Source organism: Saccostrea echinata, unplaced genomic scaffold, assembly GCF_033153115.1.
Source record: "Saccostrea echinata isolate AGI-Se365-2 ecotype Australia unplaced genomic scaffold, CSIRO_AGI_Sech_v1 ptg000054l, whole genome shotgun sequence".
In the NCBI taxonomy this organism is placed as follows: Eukaryota; Metazoa; Mollusca; class Bivalvia; order Ostreida; family Ostreidae; genus Saccostrea; species Saccostrea echinata.
In genome coordinates, this window is record NW_026889803.1 from 68296584 (window position 1) to 68319334 (window position 22751).

Below are 22751 nucleotides of genomic sequence, written 5' to 3' on the forward strand. Positions count from 1 at the left end.
CATACTGTTTCAAGTATACAGATTTTTATGTGATTCATTGTGTTAATACTGTATACCATTAATTAACCATACCTTTATCCGCTAAGTCGCTTTGAGCTCTTAATTATGACGGATCTTGCTCTAAACTAAATGTCATTGAAGTTCCCTCTCATTTGAAATTGCTATTTTTATTCAATCAAGATGAGAAAATAATAAATTCTACTTTCAAAATTTAATTTGACAAATCTCCGATTTGTGATTCAATTTCATAGGTACCTAGCTACATTAACATTTTTACCTTATTTTGTCATATCACACACATATGCACATTAATTAGTGCAAAATTCAACTGCAAACTCTTTATGAAGGAGTAAAAAGACACAGTACCATTGTGAAGTCAAACACCATTGCTCTGACGTTGAACGACATAGCCCCCCCCCCCCCCCCCTCCTTTAAAGATAAAATATTACATTTGAGCCCAATCAACAGTGTGAAAAAAATCGGAATTTTGGGGATTGAATAGTGCAAAATTTAACTGCAAACTCTTTATGAAGGAGTAAAAAGACACAGTGCCATTGTGAAGTCAAACACCATTGCTCTGATGTTGAACGACATAGCCCCCCCCCCCCCCTTTAAATATAAATAAAATATTACATTTGAGCCCAAACAATAGTGTGAAAAAATTTGGACATTCTGGGGATTGAATACGAGTTGCCTGCGTGAAAATTCAACATGCTTACCATTACGCTATCAAAGACCATCGTATCAAAGTAGCAAGCAATAAATATCTAGAGTACGGGTTAATCCATTTTTGAATAAATTACATATTTAGCATTCTGATAAGATTCTTTATTTAACCTATAAATATCATAAAAAAATAATGAAAAACAAAAAAGTTCAAAAAACTACCCTTTTTAAATCACTTCCTGTGACGACCGGAAGTGGCGACGACACACGAAATGTTTCCATCACACATCTACAAATCACCTTCTATCATACCTGAAAGTTTCAGACTTCTTCCTTTAACAGTTTCCGAGAACATTCACGGACTAGATTTTTAGTGGAAAAAGTGAAAAATCGTAATAATTCCTGACCGGAAGTGAATTTTTCCAAACTTTTTCAATATTTCAAAATGGCATGAGATAACACATCATTCCTGAAAATTTGGCTGAAAATGATTGAGTAGTTTTTGAGATATCGCGATTTGAAAAGGTCAGAAAAATAAAAATGAAAAATAATAATAATAATAATAATAATAATAATAAGAAACAGTAGAATCACTATAAGGTCTTCCGTGAAGACGGAAGACCTTAACTAGAAACTCATTGCGAGCAATGAGAGGTCTTCCGTCCGATTCTGAAAATGAAAACGTAAATTGAAGCTGAAAAGGTGACAAAAGAAATTCAGACACTCTGGAGATTTAACCCTGGTTGTCAGCGTGAAAATCAAACGTGCTAACCAATAACCATTCACTTTTTTTTCATCATTTCCTGTCACGACCGGAAGTAACGGCGATATGATTTCCTGGCGATTCAAATAAACTGATGACTGACTATCAGTTCTGAAAGTTTTAGACTTCAGTCGTTTACTGTTGCCGAGCAATATTATGAGAACAAATTCTAATTCTGAGGACAGGTAAACAGGCGACCGGAAGTGATTTTATAAAAAAAAATCTCTGACGTTTCTCTAGACATTTGCAGTATCTACAAAATGAATAAAATCATTTCAAGTACTTTATCGATAAGCAATATTTCTGAGAAAGTTAAATATCAAAATAACGTAGTTTATCACCTAAAACCGGAAGTTGACGTTTTTGTTTCCGGTGGAATCTAACATATTTCAAAACAGCGAAAGAGATGCAATTAAGTGATGCAAACTTTAATTTAAAAAAGAAAACTTAAATTTTTTTATTTCTTTGATCACTTCCTGTGACGACCGGAAGTTACGGCAGACGCGTTTAACCAAAATGGTTTTGCCTACTCCTCAAGGTCTGCTACTCATAAAAATTTGGTGTTTTAATCTTTTACCTGTTTTTTGAGATCTCGCTCAGACAATTTTTCATTTTGAGGACAGAAAAACACGCAACCGGAAGTGAGTTTTTGAAAGATATTAGAGGTTACTCTAGACCTTTGCAGTCTGAATAACATATTTAAAATTCATTTCCAATACGTTATCTATAAAGAATATTTATAGGAAAGTAAAATACTCAAATTTTGTAGTTTTTCTCTTATAACCGGAAGTTGTCGTTTTTCTTTCCGGTGGGACCAACATCTTTCGAATCTGCGAAAACGATGCAATAAAGTGATGCATTTTTTAAATAAAAAAAGAAAAGTTGAAATTTTCGATTTCTTTGATCACTTCCTGTGACGACCGGAAGTGACGGCTGACGCTCTGAACCCAAGTGGTTATGGCTACATCTTAAGGTCTGTTGCTCATATAAGTCTGGTGTCTTAATCTCTTACCGTTTCAGAGATCTTGCTCAGAAAACTTCTCATTTTTAGGACAGAAAAACATGCGACCGGAAGTGAATTTTTGAAAGATATTTAAGGTTACTCTAGACATTTGCTGTCTGAATAACATATTTTAAAATCATTCCAAATACTTTATCTACAAAAGATATTAATGGGAAAGAAAAATACTCAAATTATGTAGTTTTTCTCTTATAACCGGAAGTTGACGTTTCTGTTTCCGGTGGGACCAACATATTTCAGAACTACAAAAGAGATGCAATAATGTGATGTAAGAATTGATTTAAAAAAGGAAAGTTGAAATTTAACGATTTCTTTGATCACTTCCGTAGGCGACCGGAAGTGCCGACGACGAACGAAAAGGTGCCCTCTCCAATCTAGAAATCATGTTCTATCATCTCTAACAAGTCTCCAGTTAATATCTTAAGCCATTCTTGAGAACACTCAAGGACAAAATTTCATTTTAAAATCAGAAAATTGTCCATAACTTGGCACTGGAACCGAATTTACCAAAAAACGGAATTTTATATAAAATTCATATAAACACCTTTTATCCCTGAAAATTTCAAGGAAATTCATTGAATAGTTTTCGAGAAATCGCGTGCACAAAATTTTGTCTAAAAAAAAAAGAATAATAATAATAACTAGATGAGATCTCGTTGCGAGCAACGAGTAGGTCTTCCGTCCGATTTTTCGATAAGATGAGATATGATTTTGACTATGATCTTTGTTGAAAGATAATAATATATATAGACTTCCCTAATTAGATTTCAATCCTTTGATTTAATATACATTATCAAAGAGCTATCGATGAATTGCTTTTGGCCCCTCTGAACCCCTAGTTTGAGGGGCAGCCCCTTTTTCTTGATATCAATTGAAAGGTCTTGTGATTTTGAAAACGTTTTGTTCAACAACTATTCAGAGATTTCTTTCCGTTGTGGAAATATGCTGAATGGAAATATTTAGGGGCCACCCCTCCAAGTCCTTAATGGGGCCGTTTGACAGAAATTGAAAGGGTGCATATTGTTTAGAACATTATTCTGACCATATTTTGTTCAGTATTGCTTTTCAAAATATTCCCCCTTTTCGAGATATAAAGCGTCAAAGATTTAGTATTCTGGCCCATTGTGACCCCTTATTACGTAACATATGATCAAAATCTTATCGTATATTGTTGTAAATCGTTAAGATAAGCATCTTTGCTTCAGTAATATATTACAAATTATTGATCGTTAAAGAGTTATAGGTTGAAGTCTTTTGGCCCCTCTGAGCCCCTAATTTGAGGGGTCAGCCCCTTTTTCTTGATATCAATTGAAAGGTCTTGTGATTTTGAAGACTTTTTGTTCAACAACTATTCAGAGATTTCTTTTCGTTATGGAGATATGCTGAATGGAAATATTTAGGGGCCACCCCTCCAAGTCCTTAATGGGGCCGTTTGACAAAAATTGAAAGGGTGCATATTGTTTAGAACATTATTCTGACCATCTTTTGTTCAGTATTGCTTTTCAAAATATTCCCCCTTTTCGAGATATAAAGCGTCAAAGATTTAGCATTCTGGCCCCTTGTGACCCCTTATTACGTAACATATGATCAGAATCTTATCATATATTGTCATAAATCGTTAAGATAAGCATATTTACTTCAGTAATGTATTACAAATTATTGATCGTTAAAGAGTTATAGGTTGAAGTCTTTTGGCCCCTCTGAGCCCCTAATTTGAGGGGTCAGCCCCCTTTTCTTGATATCAAATGAAAGGTCTTGTGATTTTGAAGACTTTTTGTTCAACAACTATTCAGAGATTTCTTTTCGTTATGGAGATATGCTGAATGGAAATATTTAGGGGCCACCCCTCCAAGTCCTTAATGGGGCCGTTTGACAAAAATTGAAGGGTGCATATTGTTTAGAACATTATTCTGACCATCTTTTGTTCAGTATTGCTTATCAAAATATTCCCCCTTTTCGAGATATAAAGCGTCAAAGATTTAGCATTCTGGCCCCTTGTGACCCCTTATTACGTAACATATGATCAGAATCTTATCATATATTGTTGTAAATCGTTAAGATAAGCATCTTTGCTTCAGTAATGTATTACAAATTATTGATCGTTAAAGAGTTATATGTGAAAGACTTTTGGCCCCTCTCAGCCCCTAATTTGAGGGGTCAGCCCCATTTTCTTGATATCAAATGAAAGGTCGTATCATTCTGCACAACTTTTCTTCTATATGTTTTAACAAATTCTTAACATGTATGAAGATATGAAAGAAAAGGTGTAAAATTTTGTGAGATGTTTCTGAGACATGTTTTGAGCCCTACCGAGCTTCGGCGCCTTTTGCGCTAGAGAGATTTGGACACCTGCCTGCAAATCTACAAACCTTCCCCTACCTTCACTGAAAATCTTGACTCAATATCTTAAGTCGTTTCGGAGGAGTTTCCAGGACAAGCCGACCCTCTGAAAATCAGAAAATCCTAAATATCTCGAGATGGAAAGTGACGTCATCAACGAAAAAAATTTCCAATAAGGTTCAGATCAATACCTATCAGATCTGAAAGTTTCATGAAAATCGGCCAAGACGTTACCGAGAACTTGCGTGCACAAAATCGGTAAGAATAATAATAATAATAATGATAATAGGGAAAAAGAAACCGAACGAAAACAAGAAGGTCTTCCGTTGGAGACAGAAGACCTTAATAATAATAAGAAACAATAGAATCACTATAAGGTCTTCCGTGGAGACGGAAGACCTTAATAATAATAATAAGAAACAATAGAATCACTATAAGGTCTTCCGTGGAGACGGAAGACCTTAATAATAATAATAATAATAATAACTAGATGCGATCTCGTTGCGAGCAACGAGTGGGTCTTCCGTCCGATTTTTGATAAGATGAGATACGAATTTAACTAAGATTTTCGTTCATAAATATATAAAAAGTCAAAACGTACAATTTGCTTCAGTTATGTTTAGCAAAATTTTAATCATTAAAGAGTAATAAATAAAAGGTTTTTGTCCCCTCTTATGGCACCTAAAAACGTAACGTAATACTTGATGAAGATTTGAAAATATATATAGTAGCAGATCGTGAAGATGAACATTACTGTTAAAGAGTTACAGATAAAAGACTTTTGGCACCTCTGAGCCCCTAGAGCATCATTCTAAACAACTTTTGTTCAATATTGCTTTTCAAAATGTTTCCCCTTTTCGAGATATAAATCGCTTATGGCCCCTAATAACGTAATATTTGAAGAAAATTTTAAGATATATAGTTGCAAATTGTGAAGATGAACATTTTTGCTTCAATAATTAATATCAAAGTATTTAACGTTAAAAAGTTATAGGTGAAAGACTTTTGGCCCCTCTGAGCCCCTAATTTGAGGGGTCAGCCCCTTCTTCTTGATATCACATAAAAGGTCTTGTAATTCTGAAGACTTTTTGTTCAACAACTGTTCAGAAGTTTCGTTTCGTTTTCAAGATATGTAGACTTGAAAATTTTAGGGGCCGTCCCTTTAAGTCCTTATAGGGGCTGTTTAGGAAAAATTAGAGGGATGCACATTGTTGAGAACATCATTTTAAACAAGTTTTGTTCAATAATGCTTTTCAAAATGTTTCCCCTTTTGGAGTTATAAATCGTCAAAGATTAAGCATTCTGGCCCCTTATGGCCCCTAATTACGTAATATTTGATGAAATTTTATAATATATGGTTGCAGATTGTGAAGATGAACGTTTTTGCTTCAATAATTAATATCGAATTATTTAACGTTAAAGTGTTAAAGGTAAAAGACTTTTGGCCCCTCTGAGCCCCTAATTTGAGGGGTCAGCCCCTTTTTCTTGATATCACATGAAAGGTCTTGTAAATCTAAAGACTTTTTGTTCAACAACTGTTCAGAAGTTTCGTTTCGTTTTCGAGATATGTAGACTTGTAATATTAAGGGGCCGCCCCTTTAAGTCCTTATAGGGGCTGTTAAGGAAAAATTAAAAGGATGCACATTGTTGAGAACATCATTCTAAACAACTTTTGTTCAATAATGCTTTTTAAAATGTTTCCCCTTTTCGAGATATAAATCGTCAAAGATTAAGCATTCTGGTCCCTTATGGCCCCTAATTACGTAATATTTGATAAAAATTTTAAAATATATGGTTGCAGATTGTAAAGATGAACATTTTTGTTTCAATAATGCATACAAAAATATTGCTTGTTTAAGAGTTATTGATTTAAGACTTTTGGCCCCTCTCGGCCCCTCATATGATGAGTCAGCCTTTTTTTCTTGATATCACATGAAAGATCTTGTCATTTTGCAAAAATATTGTTCAATATGTATTAACAAAATAATTATACTTTAAAAGATATGATACAAAATGTCTCAAAAATTCACTCAAGATTCGTGTCCTAAATTTCGATCCCTACCGAGCCTCCATACTAGGCACTTCCGGAAAATATCTAAACCCAGGTGCAAAATGGCAACATGTCCTCTATCATCACTGAAAATTTCAGCCCTCTAGCTTAAGCCGTTTTTGAGTTCCATCGCAGACAAGGAGGTCCTCTGAATTTTAATAAAAGGGCGATAACTCGCGACCGGAAGTAAATATCCCTTAACGGACTTGCCGGAATTAACTTCAGATGTCAACGCATCTACCTTGAAAATTTGAATAAAATCGAACGAGCCATCTCCGAGAAATCGTCTGCACAAATTTTGTAAGGAGAAAAAAGAATAATAATAATAATAATAATAATAATAAAGGTAAAAAAGAAACCTAAGAATAATAGAAGGGTCTTCCGCTGAAGACGGAAGACCCTAATAAGAAACAGAGTAAAAACAATATGTTCCCAAACTTCGTTTGGGGAACATAATAATGGCTACTGGGACAATTGTTAGCAAAATGGATTTCAAGTGATAGAGAAATGTTTTCAATGAGTGCACTGGTATTGGACAATACTGTGTGAAATGTATAGGGATAGAATTTTGAGAACCTCATGTCGGTATGTTTTTGACGTTACAGTGTTGTTGAGTTCGCTCCATGGTTACAAAACGTGTTGATTTTAAAATTAAATAACATGAATTCTACTAAATCACATGGAATGAAACTTCACACTTAAACAAAATAAATATTTTTACATATGATAATGTGTTCATTTTAAATTTCTTGAAGATAGTATATCGAAGATTGGAATAGTCCAACCCTCGTATGTACAGTAACCCCTGTAACTATGTTCCTGTAATTATGTTGTAGCCAATGGGAACCCCTATGATGACCCCAATGATGACCCCATCTCATCCCATGACAACGCCTGCTAACCAGCCAGCCCAGACCCCCTCCTACCGGCCGACACCCCGGGCAGCAACCACCCCAGCATGGCCTGGGGCAACACCCAAAGCTACTCCTAGAATTGGTAAGTTGTCTTTTACACTAGCTCTCAACAGGTTTCCAAAAGTAGGGTACCTTAAAACCTGTAAAGGTTTAATCAAGTGTTGTAGCAAAAAATAATGTTCCTCTAAAAGTTTGAAAATTTTGCATGTTCATCATTTGAATTTTGTGATTTAGCTAGAAATATTTTGGGTTGCTTTGTTTTTGTACCAACATTTGTCCTGCTTTACAAACTATTTTCTCAGATTGTTGTAAATATAATATTGGGATATTCTTGGGTTCTTAAGGAAATTCCACCCTCCTGTGATGTCATAGGTTTTAGCAAAAACTGTTATTAATTTAAATTTATACCCAATAGAAAAATTTTTTTTTGAAAGAATGTTTTTCAATGGGTGTAATGAAAAATATTGTAAAGTAAAAGAGTTAAAAATTTGAATATTTTCTTTATTTAATCAATTATTTAATCCTTAAAAAATGTTGCTAAGGGCAGTAACTCCTGCTGATGTATCTTTATTCAGGCATTTTCTAACTTGTACTTCTAATGTAAAATGGTTTCGCTGATATTCACAATTCAAACATATTTATAAAATAACAACTATTTTGGAACTTTCAGCATCAGAATTATGTATTGAACCAGTTTTTACGTAATTTTTAAAATACTGTTTACTAAAATGTACGATTTTTTTATGCTCACATATACTTCTTGTTTATTTATGTCTTACGTCTTAAAAAATATGGCAACATATACATTTTTGGTGATTATTAATCAATTTAAACTACATTCAGTGAAAATAAATGCAGTTTTTCTATTTTGAACCCATAAATTCGCGAGTATGGAAATACCTTAAGTGTAATATATGCATCTAAATGTAAATGAAAAATTTACTGAATAGGAAAAGTACATTTTATTTATTACATATCCTTGTAATTCCAAGTTTATTTGTATTATTTTGAAATGTTTTTCATTATATCAAGTAAACGACTTGTTGTATCAAATGTTTATGTACCTGTTTATACCTGCCAGGTTCCACCACCCCTCAGCATCAAGGACAGACGCCTAGAGCTGGCCCCAGCACAGCAGGCATGGACTGGGCCAAAGCAGCCCAGATGTGGGCCAAGCGGTCCGGCTCCACCAAACCTGGCACCCCGAGGCACGGACAGAGTCCCCGAGGGGTGAGACCATCCCCCAGGCCGAGCCCCAGACATGAGGGGTACACAGCAGGAGATTCCACACCTCTGTTTGACGAGCGATGATCTGTTATTGGAAAAATGTACATAAGTAAAATCTGCACATAGAAAAACTTTTTTATTAAGAAAATCATCAACAGTTGAGTCCATCTTCACTCTTTTTTTATGTGAGAGGCCTTTACTGATGAGTCATTGTCATGGTTGACGCTGAGGAGGATAGTCAGCTCCAGTGACGCTCACTGCTCTGTCATAAAGGAAAGCAGGATCTCTAAAATCATTGACTGGTGACAGTTTTACCATAATTTTGTATTTTCTTGCGAGAGAACTGTAGAAATATGTGTAACAGATCTTAATGTTCTGGAGTCAATTGTGTGTCAATCATTGCCTCGGGTTTTAATCCATACCTGATTGGCTGTTTATGTGCTAATAAGAGCAGGAGTAGATTAAAACTTATGGCTCGCTATTATTATTTTGTACAAAATATCCATTTTATGAAAAAAATGTGTATTACTTCTGCAAGAGATCAATAAATACCTTTGATAAAATGTAAGGCTTTGTTGTACATGTGTACTGTAGGTTATATAAGATGTTTTTTCACGGTCATCATTTAACTCGAGTTTAGGAGGACTTACATGTACATGAAGTTAAAATCCTGGCCCCTGGATCATGAAACATTTTAACCTTAAGTCAACATTTTTATATTATACTTAAATGATGTGGAAGTCAAGCAAATCAAAATTAAAAAATGTTTTAATATTGATTCACAAAAGTGTTGTTTTGTTAAAACAATTGATAAAAGATGCTGCTGTAGCCCTAAATTATCCTTAGATTAAGAATAGTTGGAATAGTAATTTCCCTACAGTTGCAGAGAATTCACTGCCTTCTAGCAAGTATGCACGGCTCTTAAAAATTAAATTAGGTAGGAATACTTTAATTATGATTCTGTTTTTCACATGCACTCAGTTTCCCTATACATTTTTTATACTTATTTCATCTACCTGAAGACCTATCTTTACATTACAGACTTTCGAAAAATGTTTCCTTAGAATGTTACGATTGTTAAGTCTCCATCATATGTCTGCATATGTAGCCTTTTTTCTTAAACAGTTTTTCAAATAACTACTTCTATATTTTTTGTCATTAAAACTTGGGTATACACCCATAGATAATTGTTTTCACAGTTTTAAATTTTGATGAACGGTGTTGCATTGGTTACTGAAAATAGAATTTGTTCTGTATTTTTCAAGACTTGATACCTGTATTCTTTTTACAATTTTGGTCCGAATAAATGTAGACTGACCGAGGTATATAGTTCTGTGTAAAGTTTTTTTAATACCCCACGCAACAAGTTGCGTGAGGTATAATGTTTCTGACCCGTCCGTCACTCAGTCAGTCAGTCCTGTTTTTTTTGTCAGCGCAACTCCTCATAAACCGCTGCACAGAATTTCGTCAAACTTTGTGCGTATTACCAGGAAATTCCGATTCCTTTATTTTTTTCTGGGAATTTCGGCACTTTTCAACTTAGATTTTTGGCCATATCTTGAATATAGAGATGAACAGTTTGTCAGTGCAACTCCTCTTAAACTGCTGCACAGTATTTCATAAAATTTTGCAGATACTTAGTACACAGTGTGTAGATGTGCATATTACCAGGAAATTCCGATTCCATTATTTTTCTGGGAATTTCGGCACTTTTCAACTTAGATTTTTGGCCATATCTTGAATATAGAGATGAACAGTTTGATAGTGTAACTCCTCTTAAATCGCTGCACAGAATTTGGTTAAACTTTGCAGATATTTAGTACACAGTGTGTAGGGCTACAGCAGCATATTGCCAGGAAATTCTGATTCCTTTATTTTTGCCTTAAGAGTTTTGCCTATTATTGAAGAAACTTTTGAGCTAGGTAATAAGGAAATCCACTGTAGTCAGCTTTTGTAATGAAATTTTAAGTGATATATTTTATGACCTTTAAAGACCCCTATTGATTTTGAGATCAAAATATTAATGATTTAAAACACTAACACACACAAAATCTTGGATAGTTCTCACCCCCCACCCCACCACCAACCCCCTCCCCTCAAATTGGTGCTTTGCCTTTAATAATTTCATAAGAACAGCATATAAACAAATTCATATGACTACATCATAATTTTGTTTCCTTCAATTATTTAAAGCAATATGAGCTGCATTTTTGAGAATTTTATTTTGCTGATAAAATGTGTTATTATGATAAATTTGTATGTAATTTAAACCTTTGTGATCAATTAGACAGAAATAAAGTATCAAATAGTTTCAGAACAAAGGATTCTGTACAATCAAATATATAGTATTATAGAAGAAATCAATATTGTACAGGACGACAATAATGTAATTTTGCTTCAATCAAAGCTTATAAATAGTTCTTCCATCGCAAATATGAACAACAGAAGTTCATAAACATTCTTTTTTTCTGTCATTGAAATAGTAATTACAATTTTGCAACAAAAACCTCTGACATCAAAGTTGCAGCTCGTATTGCTTTAAATGTGTAAAATGTCATGTGTTGGACATGGACTTACACTCATTAACAAATCGAAATCACTGAGGAATTTAAATAACAGTTTGTCAGCATAACTCCTGCACTGAACTTCCTCAAACTTTGAAGGTATTTCAGGCATAATGTATAGATTTGTATATTACCAAAAAATTTTGATTCCATTATTTATCCAGAAACTTCAGCCCAATTAATTTGTAACATACAAAGATTTGAATGTCCTTATATGCAAGAAGTTTTGATGTGATGATTTTTTGCAAGTAATGCCCCTTTTTGAATTATACTGAATTTTTAAAATGCACTGTGCCATTCATTACGTGTTGCATTGTCGAGTTTTTGGGGAGCGTGGGGTATGTGAGCTTGCTCACTTTTTCTTTCATTTTTTTTGGGGGGGGGGGGTACATTTTATTCAAAAGTGTTGTCATGCTTACTAAAATTCGATTTTTTTTTTTTTAGTTTCTTTCAAATGCCTCTTCTACATTTTTGGTTCGAAATCAGTAAAACTTGATATGCTGGTACATTACATGAAGATACTCAGTCCCACATGTTTTTTTTTGTTTTTTTTTTTTTTTTTTATTAATAGTGTTCCCATGATTAACAAATTGATAAATTTCTGTTGACAGTGTGAATCCTTGATCGATACAAGATGTAAGTACCGATTAAAAACGCGTTACCATAGTAACACACAAGTCATGGCTTTAAAAGCAACAAAAGTTCATTAAACTTGCTATATCGTATGTATGGCAAGCTGTTCTGCTCTTTAATATTTTACCTCCTTATGTAAGAAGAGAAATCTTGAATTTAAGTATTCTTTTTACGAAGAGAAATATCTTGGTGTGAAGTGTTTTAAAATTACTAGTAGATGTCAACACAGTGCAACAACGACGCAAAATGTAATAAACTGTAATATTTACATTTTGCGTTATTAATTCTGTGTCAAGATCAGCGCAAAATGTAACAACACAAAATGTTATAATCGTAGTTTATAACATTTTGCGTCGTTATAACATACATGTATTCCTTTATATCGCAAAGACGTTTTCTTTCTTAAAGAGATACATTTCCATGATGGAGATAGATGTCTATGTCAAAAGAGATGCCCCTCTAACTAAAAGATATATCGATTTACCGAAAAGACATCACTTTCAAAATAACCTAATATTTTATCCAAAAAGAAAGACCTCTGAAATATTAGATATAATTAAAGATGTCTGCTTTCGCAAAAGTACACGACATGTAACATCGTTTTTCAAAGAGATTGGGGCAGCAAGAAAAAAGGGGAAAAAATAACAAGCCAAAATAGGGGAAAATCGAAAAATCCAGGGGGGGGGGGGTCCAACTTGGAAAAAAAAACTTTCTGTGAAAGGCCCGAGGAGTTCCGAGTGAGGCCTGTCATTTCAATGAAAATTTCCACACTAAATAAAAATGTAAGGACAAAAAATTAAACACTGAGAAAAGGGGGGGTCATGTATAGGGCTCCCCCTCCCATCCTATTACTATTACATGTATAGCCCCCCCCCCTCCCATCCTATTACTATGTGCCTGAAGTAAGTTTTTTCTTCCAAAAATATAGTGATAACATTTCATTTATAATGCACATTCAAAAGAAATACTTTCATTTTTATAACACCTTTTAAACTTTTTTTTTTAATTTTCAAAAACTAAACAAAAACAGTCAAAATGAAAATTTCAGAATCAAGGGTATAGCTTTTTTCCACTATTTCTTTCCATTCTGTCGTCAATATCGCGATAAACACAAAACCCTTGAAATAGTGCGCTTGGAACATGCCTTAGAGAAAGCAGGGAAAAACCTATCAAAGTCTAAATACATTTATTTTTCAGTTGGTAGCTTTAATAATGTGTCTCTGCTATCGACAAGATAACGCACTGATAACAGAACCTCAATCCCGCTACCAACCACGCAGAACGCCATACTGTCACCATGATCAAGACTTTAGTTGTCGCCCTTTGTGTGTTTGGGGCCACGGGTTTTTTGGCGGACCCTTATGACGGTCTGTTCGGAAAAGTTCTGTATAACGTGGAGAGACAAATCGCCTTCTTCAGTTCTGACTACAGCGATATTAATGTGGACGGATTATTCGGTCTGCGTATGGCTCAAGGTGCGTTTTGGAATTTTCACGTTAAAGTTGACCATGCGCGGATCTAAGCAAAAGGTATTTTGTTTTCAGGTCCTCATTGAAAGACAGCGTATTATGAAAAACACCAGAAATTTTAATAATATTTTAGACCAACAGTTTTTTATAGCACCGAAACCTTCTTTACTAGTGTAAAATATATCGTCGAACGCGGGTTTTTTTTAATGTCTTATATTAAGCGATGATAATGATATAGCTCTTAGAAATGTTTACTTTCTGTAGTAAGAAACAGTTTCTAAATGCCATATAATATGACTTATTTCTTCAAAGCTAAGAAAATCATGCTACATATATTGATACATGTTTTAGGGGGTTTTTTTCATTATACAAATTAAGAATACTCAGGTAAAATTCTATATAAATCAGACCCAGTATTATATGAAAATGGTCGAAATCTCATGAAACTCAAATGAATCTGCAAACTCTACCAGATAAAGGTATTCAACTGTGTATTAATTACCAGATATAGGTATCCAACTGTGTATTAATTATCTCAAAGCTTAACAAAGAATGTGTTCGTTAGGCCAAGGATGAAGTTTTTCAAATGTATGTCAAACTCCAAGGTCAAGGTCAAAATGTCAAATGTTGGTACTCAAAGAAAGGTCTTGTCACAAGGAATACATATGTGAAGTATGAAAGCCCTAGCACCAACCATTCAAAAGATATGACCAAGGTTAATGTTGTTCAGAAGTAGGTCATATTCCAAGGTGAAGGTAATTAGGTCAATAATATTGGTACCAATGGAAAGGTCTTGTCACAAAAGGATAAGTGAAATATGAAAGCTCTAGCACCAACCGTTCAAATGCAAGGTTAGGTTTTTACAAATAGAGGTCAAACTCAAAGGTTAAGGTCAGGAGGTCTAAATTGTTGCTACCCAAGGAAAGACCTTGTCGCAAGGAATACACCTGATATTTGAAAGCACTAGCACCAACCACCAAAAGGTATATATGGCCAAGGTTAAAGTTATTTCAAAAGTAGGTCAAACTCCAAGGTCAAAATGTCAAAAATATTGGTACTCAAAGAAAGGTTTGGTCACTTGGAATACACATGTGAAAAACAAAAGCCCTAGCACCAACCACTCAAAAGTAATGGCCAAGGTTAGAGTTTTGCAATAGTAGGTCAAACTCCAAGGCCAAGGGGTCAAATTATATTGGTACCAAAAGAAAGGACTCATCGCATAGAATACACATATAAAATATGAAAGTTCTCGCACCAACTATTCAAAAGTTATGGCCAAGGTTCAAGGTTTTGAAGACACACAGATTAACAGACAGACGGACGAAGAGACCGAAAACTTTATGCCCCCGATTTTTTTTTATTAAAAAACTGCTGGTAGATAAGGTTAATTAAGGAATGAATTTAATAGCTACCCAAGTTATACTGGTATAACCTGGTTTGGGGCAGTTTAGGCCAAAATAAAATATACCTTTGTTTCCCCTAACGCGACCGACCCAATTAAAATGCGCCGACTGGAAAGTTTTTTCCATAAGATTATTCCAATATTTTTTTTTATGTTTATCAACTTCTATAAAATAGAATTCCATCAAAATCCGTTTTTATCAGAACGACTGATTTTGTTCTATGATTTTCAAGTGTTTGTTGGAAACAAAATGACGCCCACAACATGTCTCGGTTACGGAGGGTTAGGTCATGTTTTGAAAGTAAAGACGACGTATCTCAACCTTATGCCTTTAGCATATAAGAATCCTACACTCTTTGAAACATTTATTTTTATAAAATAAAATATACAATGACCTGACCTATTAAGCGTGTTTCGGTTGTATTTACCAAACTGTCTTAAAATTAAGTGCTTAGGCCCATATAGGCCCTCCTCATGATACCCCTCATGAGCAGACAGGGGGCCCACCGTGTGAACAAACCAATCAATTTCACTACATTTTATTCAATTTGAGTTTTGATCTTATAAACAGTTCATCAATATTCATATGTTTACTACATGTATATGGGACCATAAAAGTTGTAAATAATTGTGCAAATTTCATCCTAATGAATAGAATTCAAACGTCCTTTCTTCATGCCTTTTATTCATGGGTTGAACTTCATGACTTTGACATTGTTTATGACATTTTATCATTTTTTAGAATTGGATTGTCTCAATTAATTATAGTCAACATACTTTTTCCAAATAGATTTGAAATTATGATACAAGCTTCCTGAGACGTCCGTGTATTTTTCTTTAATAAGGCCCTTGAAGATTGGTTGTTTCTTTGATTTGATTTCCTTTGATAATCATTGGGATAACAACATTTATATAAACATTTGTCTGGTGAAGGGCTCCAAATTTAGACTTGTATGCGGCACTTTAGGCTATTGAGTAGTGAGAGATCTTTTTCGTGCCAGTATATATCTACTGCGACACTGGACCTAAGTTTTTATGGTCTCATTCGAAGAACCGGTCTCAATGTTCCGCATTGGGATTTGAACCTGCAACTTAGAAATAGCTCCTTACTTCGAGACTCCAAAACGAAATTAATGCTCTAGAACCACTGCACAATTCGAAGCCCTTGAAAAAGTACATTGCATGTATAAGCACTGGAAGCTGATAGTACATGTAGGTATGAAAAAAATACTCGGATGTCCGGTCTTTGTGTACCCGAGAATCTTTTAAACAGATGTATTCAATTTCAACAAATTTACTCTGGTATGAAATATTTCACAACTTCGACTGAATAATAGTCGTGAATTAATTTACCTTAAATGTTAGTCTTACCGGCATTTGTATGGTATTCTAGCTGTTTACAAATTGCTTTCTTTTGTACTTAACTTATTTATAAAGGTATAATTCCATTTCATATTAAGAATGTATTTTCAAAGCTGCTGTCAAAAAAAATTATTTGCCTACCTACCTACCCAACTTGAGATTTTTGGGTCGGGTTAGGGGAAACAAAGATATTTTTAATGATGGCCTTACGCTTTATAAACCGCGAAGCGGTTTATAAAAAAAGCGTAAACTGCATGTTACAACCCAGGTTATACCAGTATAACTTGGGTAGCTATTAAATTCATTCCTTATAATTTAATTTTCTATCCTTAAATGTAAAAAATATGACAATTTTTCCTTCAAAAATGCCTTCAAATTGTACGTATTTTAAATGTAACGTCAAGCGGATTGATACGTTTTTGACGTAAGTCATTGTGACGTAGGCAACCCAGGTTATACAATTTATTCTAATTTTTTTATCCAATCAAATGACGCGCTACAACCAAAATTAAATTATATAAAAATAGATTCTGTATATATGCAATATCCACGGATATTATGACTATACAAAGGAATTACCCAGCTAAAACATTATAAATCAAAGACAGGGGGTTTGACCAGACAAGTGTTTATTTTTAGGTCAGATGATGGAGGCAGTGGAACAGTGTTATAAAACACCTGCATGTTCTGGTCAGTATCTGTCCAAACTCAAGTCCATAGAGTCCAAAATCGGAGAAACTTCAGATAAAGCCCTCCCCTATGTGAAAGAGTCCGACCCCGCCTATTATCAGCGATTCCTCCAGACCATCAGCAAGGCGTGGATACTCCCTTATCAACCAATGGAGTTTGACGACACAGATCTGACATCCGTCACCCTCGGGACGAACTCCTCCTATGACGAGGATTACGGAGACGCTTGTTACGCCAGGGTGATGGGAACGTTTAACAAGTGAGCAACGTTAAACTATCCAGCTATCCGGGAGTTAGAAAAACAAATTAGTTCTTGACTTAGAAATTTTGAAATGGGGGGGGGGGAGGCAGCAAGGTTACTAGTATTTCGGGTGTTTTGTATTTGTAGCAGTCTCCCTCGTTGTACCATGACCCCAGAATGCTGGAAGTTCATGACATCAGAAAATACATCAAAATACGCCATCACGCACCAGTTACTCTATTTCATCGTCATTGAGCACGTAAGTCAATACAATTTACATTGGCGAAGAGTATATATATATATATATATATATATATATATATATATATATATATATATATATATATATATATATATATATATATATATATATATATATATTAAATTACTCGTTCCCCAAAGAAAGGACATTTTGAAATTGAAAGTACGGAGGACTTGTGATAATACCCTCATCACAAAGCTTGCCAGTGTGAACACGTAGCGACTGGGTCTTAAGGACATTGGTAAGTCAAGGTTTTCCGGAGAAAAAAGGTTTAATACATGGTTTTTTCACTTATGAAATAGTGATTGAGAGTGATCTCCCGTGTAGAATTCTCTAAGCGGTGAAAACCAATAAAGCGTATGTTTACAGAGGTAAACAAAAGCACGTGTACTTCTTTCAACGGGTAGTATCATCAATACAGCAAGAAAGAAACGTAGTAATGGCTTCGTTGTAAATTGTATTCAGGGGACAAAGTAGCCAACAGGTCGTCATTTACCATAGTTATGCTCAGTATGCTGGGAAGGGAAAAGATGTGACATATGCTGAAAGGTAGACCACAGGGGCTTGTGTAGAGAAAATAAATCAGTTAGAAAATTAGTACCTCGGAGGAAAAAACACATGTCTTGTTTCTATATATACATTTTCAGCCAAAATATCTAGAAGTCATAGGAAATGAAGATACAATAATGTATATAATACAAAAACTATGTAAAATAAGTGGGTTTTGGAGAAATATTATGGTGAAAAATTATGTAGGTCCCTTTTATCAACATTTTACATAGCAGGCCCGTAGGAAGCAATTTCAGTTTGGGGGGGGGGGGCACAGCCAAACATTTTTCAGTTGACAGTTGAGGGGGCACTACCAAAAATTTTTGGTCCCCCCGGTTCCTACGGCCATGCATAGGAAATGCATTGAGAATTGCAAAAACACTGATTTGACAGAATCTAAAAAGAAGACTGGCTTGGTAGGTAAAACAATCCAGAATATAGCCTGTTTAGTACAATAAAAACTACTCAAGAGTTCTTGAAAAATTCTATACTATAACCAGGAACCTTGCCAATGTCCTTAACCACCCCACCCCCACCCCCCACAATAAACCAAATTTTAACAAATTTAACACAGAAAAACGATTTTAAAATGAGTGGATTGAATTGAGAAAGTTTACAATTGTTGCAATTCGATTTAACAAATTCAAATATCATCGCTTGTACAAAACACATTAATAATTTAATAGACCATATTCACCGACAATATGGATTGTCAGTTGCTGGAAGAGAGAACCCCAACCCAGAGGTGGAAGAAAATGTTTATGAAATTTTAAGATAACAAACAGTATTCATGATCAAAAGCCCATTGAAACAATACAAATTATGAGCAGAGCAAACACAGACCTCTGACAACATTAGTGGTGAGATCAGGTGCCATGGAGGAGTAAATATCCTCTGACTGGTCACAACCGCCGTGTACCCTTTGTTACGATCGTGTAAACATTTTGTCTGAAAGAGGTCAGTCAACATTTGACCTAACGACAAATTATATTTGCAAAAAAGGTCATTGCATCGATCATAGAATTAGCGAGATGTTACAAGATTTTAGATACCCTTGCATCAACAACTTATTTGTTAGTAGTCTCTCTCGTTTTAGAAATTGTTTGTACAAAGAACATGCTCTTGCGTTTTGAATCAACTGGAAGGCGTAAACCTTATATGCGGGTGATAATGGTATATTGCAGCATAAATAAGGGAAGCTGGCGATAGAAAAGTTGAAAACATCATGTTTATCAATAAGTTTATGTTGTTAGTTTGTCATTAATATCTTTCTCTAGTAAAATATCCAAATGTAATGCAGATTTGTCCTATATCCCATGTTGTATTGTATACAGTGAAATTTAATAACGTTTTTTAATGCCGAGGCCATCTTCGCTAGCCAAGGGTGTATATACTTTGCTCTTAGATTGAAGAGGATCGGGAGAGGAATGGGTCGTCACCCTTGGCTAGCCAAGATGTGCTTACGCTCATCTGATGAGAAATATAGAAAATTTGTCACAGTTCCGTTTGACGGAGTACAATCACGTCACAGCCTCCTTACAGTCCGATTAATATTTTTACCTACAGGTAGGGTGTCTAAAGCAGGTAGAGAAGGATTTACACGGACACAAGGTCAGAGATGTGCAGACGCGCATGTGCAAAAAAATCTACAAAGAGGCGCAAAATTTGGTTAAGAACGGGAACGTGAAATCAATAAACAGAGATCTCTTTCTGGAACAAAGTGAGTTTTTTTTATTCCTGTACATAAAATAGGTGTATAGAGAATGGTGTTGAAATGCATTCATGCTTTGTTCTTGAGCAGCTGTTCTGTGTGGACCGTTGGGATATGAGAGTTTTATGCGAGAGGATTGGATGAAAATGGTTCTGCGCTGGTTAGATGCACGTGTCGGCTGCTTCAGAATGACCTTGGACGACCTTGAGCAATTGACCGACCAAATGGTGAATGATGTGTATAAGAACCTAAATGTTTCCAAGGCGACTTATGAAAAAGCCAAATTACAGGCGGAACAAGAATCAAAAGAGACGTACGAAAAAGAGGAGGCAGAGGAACTTAAGGCGGAGTAAGATATCTACTCTCTACCTACATATCAGTTCATCTCGCGGGACTCATAATGGAGTGTTTTGGGGCATATTTAGATTTCGTCCATTACTTTGAAACACACTACTTACAATATTTTCTTAATAGAGAGAAAATTGAATTCTTTCGTCAGATTGCAATAATGTCAGTTTGTGATCTAGCAAGGAATGCTCACGTGATTATTAAAAAAAAATATTTGATATTTGAATACACTCTCTCATATATTGGGAAAATGTATTCCATAAAAATGCACTCAGGAATTGCGAAAATATATATACCATATAAATATACATCTATAACAATCGTACTTTTAAAACTAGAAATGAACCCGCACATATTTTAGGGAAAAAGTACTCCTATTATCAATTGATTCAATTTATACAATATAAAAATGCGTTCATGCACACAGAAAAAGATAATATAACAAATGAAAATGTTCTCACAATTTTTTTTAAATGTACAAATACGATGTAAAAAAGGTTGTCAAACAATTAATAAAATGCACCCAAACAAGCAAAAGAGTATTCACATTTTACATGTAAACGATACACATTTTTATGTATACACACATATCATAAAAATATACTTGTTCAATATACAGATATGCTGTATAAATGTCTGACAACTAATAAAATGAAATAAAAAGTCTTGAATAATCGTAATAAATAAATATTGGACAAAGTGATCATTAATTTGAAAATTTTAACAGGTCAACCTCAGGCTCCACAATGAGAAAACTAATGAGGGAAAAGGGAATGAAAGGTAAAGACTTTTCTTCATTTGTGAGCTTTTTTGTTTGTTTGTTTGTTTTATGTTTTGGTTTCTAATACGAAACCCATGGCTTGAGAGTTGAAATTATGTTATTTATATACAGATCCATAAATAAGGGGTTGATTTGACATGTATATCTTCTTATCAGCTTGTCTATATGTTCATTTGTTCACCCATTCATAATAAAAAGGCTGCATCTTTTGACCCTTGTTTAATTTAGTCAACATTGTTTCATTTAATTTCTGCTTACTACATATACTTTACTTCATGTATATAGTACATGTTCATGCATTTAGTTGCATAGCGTAACATTTTTCTAAGCTCAAGTAAATGCGTAACATAATTGGAAAAAAAGTTAGATTCAACATGAAGAGTGGGAGATAAGGTTCATATATACCTTCTGGCAAGAGAGACAACTCAATGACTATTATTTCTTTATAAATTTGTCAAATTAAAAGGCCAGATGTGTGAAATTTTGCCCTGCAAAATATGTACGTTGGAATTGTGTTTCAATTCTTTTTTTTTTTTTGGGGGGGGGGGGGGTCATTAGCGTTAAAGCAAAATTCCATATAAGTGATCATAAAGATCGCGAACCTTAAATAAGCTACATTTTTACTTAAAAATGGATCGGTAGGAAACTGAGCTCTTTGTTTTGATCCGTTTGTTTGTTGTTTTTTTTTTTTTCTTTCAGATGACTGAGTCGCTCACATTTGAACTCTTTGTTTTGACTCGTGCTTGTTTTCCAGTTTTAGATGATTGTGTCGCTCATATTTGAGGTGTTTTCTTTTGACTCGTGCTTGTTTTCTTCTTTCTGATGACTGTGTCGCTCATATTTGAGCTCTTTTGTTTTAACCCGTGCTTGTTTTCTTTCAGATCAATGAGATGACTGTGTCGCTCACATTTGAACTCTTTTGTTTTGACTCGTGCTTGTTTTAATTTTTTTTTTCGATGACTGTCTCGCTCACATTTTGAGCGGTTTTGTTTTGACCCCTGCTTGTTTTTCTTTCAGGTGACTGTCCCGCTCACATTTGAGCGGTTTTGTTTTGACCCCTACTTCCCCCCCCCCTTTTTTTTTTAGATGACTGTCTCTCTCAAATTTCAGCTCTTTGTTTTGACCTGTGCTTGCTTTTTTTTCCCTTTCAGATGAGTGTTTCGCTTACATTTGAGTTCTTTTTTTTTATCTGGGCCTGTTTTCTGTTTTGGTGACTGTGTCTCTCATATTTGAACTCTTTGTTTTGAACTGTTTCTTTTTTAAGAGGACGGTCTTGCTCAAATTTGATGTGTGTGTGTGTTTTCAGTTGACGTTTCGCTCACAGTTGAGCTCTTTGTGTTTTGACCCGTGCTTGTTTCCCGATCTTTCAGATGACAGCGTCGCCCATATTTGAACTCTTTTGTTTTGACAAGTGCTTGTATTCCTCTTTCAGAAGACTGTCTCGCTCACATTTGAGCTTTTTATTATGACTCGTGCTTGTGTTCCTCTTTCAGCTGACTGTTTCGCTCACATTAAGCTTTTTGTTTTGACCCGTGCTTGTTTTCTATTTTAGATGACTGTCTTGCTCACACCTCCGGACTTGGATTTGGAGTTTACGCCACGTACCTGAATTACCTCATTCTACATATGTAATATTTTATTAAACTCAGAAATGAGAATAAATTCGTCCTGCGTTCTGTCTATTGGCGTTTTTATGGTGCTCTTTAGTTTTACTTGCATGACTCCTTGGCAGTCATTGACAAATAAACATGACGAAAT

At 34.7% G+C, this 22751-nt stretch overlaps 2 protein-coding genes across 2 annotated transcripts in view; both read left to right on the top strand.

Annotated features, from left to right (window-relative positions):
* LOC133171567 (transcription elongation factor SPT6-like) overlaps nucleotides 1–9549 on the top strand; it is a 44840-nt gene extending 35291 nt beyond the window's left edge. The window contains exons 33-34 of the mRNA XM_061306332.1: nucleotides 7677–7836; nucleotides 8836–9549. Of these exons, the coding sequence (XP_061162316.1) occupies nucleotides 7677–7836; nucleotides 8836–9065 (390 nt within the window). The 3' untranslated portion in view covers nucleotides 9066–9549. The remainder of the gene's footprint in view (nucleotides 1–7676; nucleotides 7837–8835) is intronic.
* A 3898-nt stretch (nucleotides 9550–13447) lies between these two features.
* Nucleotides 13448–22626, top strand: LOC133171573 (UPF0764 protein C16orf89 homolog). Its single transcript, XM_061306343.1, has 7 exons — nucleotides 13448–13653; nucleotides 17051–17360; nucleotides 17490–17601; nucleotides 19720–19873; nucleotides 19955–20213; nucleotides 20940–20992; nucleotides 22546–22626. Exons 1-7 carry the CDS (start codon nucleotides 13476–13478, stop codon nucleotides 22623–22625), a joined length of 1146 nt encoding a protein of 381 aa, XP_061162327.1. The 5' UTR covers nucleotides 13448–13475; the 3' UTR covers nucleotide 22626.
* Nucleotides 22627–22751: the final 125 nt, after the last annotated feature.